This window comes from Mizuhopecten yessoensis, unplaced genomic scaffold, assembly GCF_002113885.1.
Source record: "Mizuhopecten yessoensis strain PY_sf001 unplaced genomic scaffold, ASM211388v2 scaffold715789, whole genome shotgun sequence".
Taxonomy (NCBI): domain Eukaryota; kingdom Metazoa; phylum Mollusca; class Bivalvia; order Pectinida; family Pectinidae; genus Mizuhopecten; species Mizuhopecten yessoensis.
In genome coordinates this window covers 10,506-14,963 of record NW_018479792.1, presented here as the reverse complement: position 1 = coordinate 14,963, position 4,458 = coordinate 10,506, and the positions used below count along the sequence as shown (strand labels likewise).

Sequence of the window (4,458 nt, the reverse complement as noted above, 5' to 3'; positions counted from 1 at the left end):
TACTAAGAAAATTCTGCAACTTTTCGAAAGACTAAATATTACCTAACAATGCTTCTGTTTGGTACCTTTTCCTAATGCGGGTTAACGATCCGAATACGGACTTGCCTCGTTAGTAATGGATTTAAAATATTCAAAGGAATCCTTGTTATTAACGTTTTAATAATTATATGATGATAACGGTCGCATTCTGAAAATGTATACTGCATAAATGGAATTAATGTGATGTAACGTTTTTATGTTGTAACTCTAATATGGAAAACCAAATTAATATACATTCAATTACTTGTGCATATCTAATGTTGTAACTCTAATATGGAAAGCCAAATCAATATACGGATAGTCCACCAGCAGAGACAAAAACTGTGTGACGTAAATAATTACTAGAAAAACAACGTGAAGAACTATTGCCTCTAGGCATCGACTTACCGCTTTTCACAAATAGGTTGTTAAATATTATTAGTCATCTTTTTACGTCACAAGATCAACCTAAAAAACAAATTATATCAAGCACTGCACAATAAGCTATTTATATTGTTGTGAATATATCAAAAGTTGTTGAACTCGTACCCCCTCACATTGATAAACACATTAATCAACTAGTTTTAGTAAAATCAGCAACATTAATGACTCAGTCAAACAATATACATGTTAGATTTTGCACACACGTTTATTGGTATTTTGAATTAAATTAACTTCATACACAATCAACAGGTTGATATCGCTGTTTTCCACATATGTGTTTGGATTTGATAGGAAACATACGTTTAAGTTTTACTTGTTTTCAATTGTTTTCAAGACATATTTCTTTTTGAAGTTTTATGGATTTCAGATCTTGTCCTTGAGTGTCTATATCTGCTATTTCCTGTTATATGCTGTTGGCTTGATTAGGATATACACTGTATTTATGTTTAGCAGTGTGGAGTACGTGGTCTTTTGATAGATAAATCTCTTTGTTGATGACGTTGGTGTATAAATAAATGTACTTCCTCTTTAAATTAGATAATATCTGCAGGATACGGGTATTTCCACTCAGCAGATTGTTATGAAACTTGAAACCAGAATAGTGACACGTAATCAACATGTCATGGTTTTTCCAAAAAGCAGACAACACAGTGTTAAGAAATCACTACGGGCACGTCTTTTGGGCGTATAATAGGACACGTTGTGAACCCCTAGTCCTTTGTGATGTGTTCTATTGACGTCAATCATAAATGATTATATAAAAAAAATCAAATAATATTGATAATAAAACGGATGGCTTTAAAGTCGGGTGTCGCTCCTCCGTAATCTTTAAAGGATAGGTATAAGACTAGTGGTCAGTCAGATTTGTTTTACCGAGACTAATCAGATAGCTATCTGCGAGCCTATAATTTTGGTATGGCATATTCCAGGGGTGAAGAGAGCGAAAGTGAGCATAACCCCTGGAGTATCGAGGATGCTGTCGGCGTATTATTTCATCTACACACGTCATCGCAATACATTGAAAGGAAATATTTATAATTATAACGACACGAATTTAAAAGTAGCGAATCTTAATGAATCATGCATTTCAAAACACATAAGAAATACTTCATAAAGACCAGTGAGGGATAAGGTTACTTTTTGGGTTTGTACTCCTTAGCCTTTCCGCTTTCATCCCGGACAAAAAACCTGGGATTCTTGTCTGTAATTGTGACATTATCCTCTGTTTTATAAACGTTACGATCCGAATCCACCTTAACAAACTGACTTTTGGGAACGTCAACTGCTATAGCCACTTCCGTTTTGCCCTCCTTCATCTTTTGATCTGCTAAACGATTGTTGGATCCGTCGTAGTTATTCCTCGCTATTTCGCTCCGGCTTTTCTCTGGACCCAAACTAGTCAAGTAGGTACCTGGACCATATGTGGCATCATTTTGCGTATCAGTCGATTTCTTTATGTAACCTGATTCCTTTATTTTCCGAGCATCTTTCTTACTTGTGTAGTGGTACAGAGTCATTGTTTCTTTTTTCTTGTCTGAAACCAAATGTCCTTTTAGTAGGTGTTTTATAATTGTTACCTTTGTATACAATGTTGATATTGATATACATTTGAAAATATCATTTTTTTATATTACTTACATATTGGGCATATATTTTCTGAGTGTGTGTATTTTTTTTAGAAAAATAATCAATTTCGTAATGTTTCATAGATGTTGTAAATTGTGTTATAATTATAATACCCTAAAAGAAAGGTTTGATTTTACATCTTTAGAAAGAACACGCTCTATATAATCATATTTAGGCGACATGTATTTCCAAAAATATAACGACTATAGTTGTTTGGGTCCGAAGGACCATGGTGGCTTATGCCATACGGCAGCGTCCGTGGACCGTCGTCCATCCGTCCGTTAACTTTTCCTACAAACTGCTACTAGTCCTGAACGGCCAAGAAGATTTTGACTAAATTTGGTCTGGATCATCCTTAGGCCAAGGAGACTCAATTTTGGGTAAACGGTGGGTGTGGCCCTCCTGGGGGCAGAGGGGCGGGGCCCAAAAGGTAAAACCTTTCAAATCCTTCTTCTACCGTAGGGATTAAAATATTTTATCTTCATTTAGTCTGGAGCATCCTTGAATGAAGGGGACTCAATTTTGTATAAACGGTGAGTATGGCCCCATGGGGGAAGAGGGTCGAGGCCTAGTTGGGGAAATAGAGATAAAACCTTTAAAATCCTTCTTCTTCCATAGGGATCTAGGGATTTTATCCTTATTTAGTTTGGAGCATCCTACGGCCAAGGGACACAATTTTGTATAGACCATGGCTGTGGCCCACCTGGGGCAGAAGGGCGGGGCCAAATAGGGGAAATTGAGGTAAAAGCTTAAAAAAATCCTTCTTCTACCGTAGGGATGAAGGGATATTATCCAATTTTAGTCTGGGGACAGAGGGGCAGGGCCCAATAGGTATATAGAGGAATAGCTTTAATATAATTCCTCTTTCGTTAGGAACATCTGGCTATTTCAACTTCATTTTGCTAACATTTCAAGGTGAGCGATACAGGCCATCTGGGTCTCTTATCTTACTAAGATGTTGGAAAGAAAAACTACAACAGACAATAACCATTAACAAATTAAGGTGTCCACAGTTAGACTGACTCATTTTCAAATGCGCCCTGTCCGTTTCAACAGAATTCAGTTTTAAATGCACCAGGGTCTTTTGAAAAAGTATAAGATCGCCAGACATCGAGATTAAGAGAAAGAGAATATTAAAGAGTAAGTCCGTTATTAGTTAAACGTTTCAATAATATTTTTTATTACGTCCTAGCTATCGCATACTATACTTCCTAAACTATACAATATGCAAGGTTTACTAGTCTTTTTGAGGCAGTTAGAAATGAAGTGGGGTACATTCTGTAACGAGGCTAAGTTGACGACCTTTCTGTATGAAGAATCAACACGACATGCCATACCGTCATCTCTTTTACAACTGTACCATCCATACAAACACTTCTGCTCCTTCTTAAATCTTCTTAAACTTAAGAAATACCTACCTATACAACTTAACGTGCTCCTTATCACAGATCATACTATAAATAAACTTATGTTTAAAAATTTCATTTACAAATTAACTTCCGACCCCACCATCTCCAAAATCTATAACATGTATTCTATGCAATCTTATGAAGATATTGTTAATTAAATAAACAACAACAAATTTTATCTTTACACTACTAGTCCTTAATCGGCGTACAGAAATATACAACATAATATATTAATCTTGAGGCTAAACAAAGGAAAGGAAATTAAATTTATCATTCGGAATAAAATATCCAAAGTGTGTGGCAACGTATGTCATAATGGACTGGTGTCTAGTAAACAAATTTTTCTAATCTTTTGATCGTTTATATCATGTGTGCCTCCTAATCCTTTTTTAAGTTAAACATTCACATACCTGCCATCTTTCGGCGTCTAGATCAGAAGATGTGTGTATGATGTTGATATGTACCAAGTCGTCTCTTAACTGTAAATTGTGAGCTTTAACTGTTAATATATGCTGTTGACGTGGGTATATAAATAGATGTTGTTTCACTTTACATACACTACTTCTTTCATGATTACGTGGGCAGGGTTTTCCAAATGTCAGGTGAAGACACAACATATGTACGACAAGTACTACGTAATGACTACATAAGGGTTTACCTGGAAATATTTAAATGTATTGCTTTAAGCACCTGTTCGGGGGAAAATATAACAATAAATGGGTCTGAATGCGTTCTCTGGTCTTCCAAAAGTTTTACCACGGCAATATGATGGTCGAGTTCTGCTTGCAATGTCCATATTTGACCACTGAAATCTCGGGAAAGCCCCGCGTAAATTTAGCACAGATTTATTTATAAATGTTACGTGGTTATTTCGAAAGCGAGGCAGTGAAGATAAATACAGGTGAGCTGAGCCGGCCAGGAATTCCAATAAGACACATATAGCACGCCGTCTCTCAGCCAT

At 36.0% G+C, this 4,458-nt stretch overlaps 1 protein-coding gene across 1 annotated transcript; it reads right to left on the bottom strand.

Annotated features, from left to right (window-relative positions):
• Nucleotides 1–648: 648 nt before the first annotated feature.
• On the bottom strand, nt 649–4,036 carry LOC110441257. The gene is made up of 2 exons (XM_021484366.1): nt 3,908–4,036; nt 649–1,996 (listed from the first exon to the last, which is right to left on the bottom strand). The coding sequence occupies exons 1-2, from the start codon at nt 3,912–3,914 to the stop codon at nt 1,596–1,598; spliced, it is 408 nt and encodes a 135-aa protein (XP_021340041.1). The 5' UTR covers nt 3,915–4,036; the 3' UTR covers nt 649–1,595.
• Between the last annotated feature and the right edge of the window lie 422 nt (nt 4,037–4,458).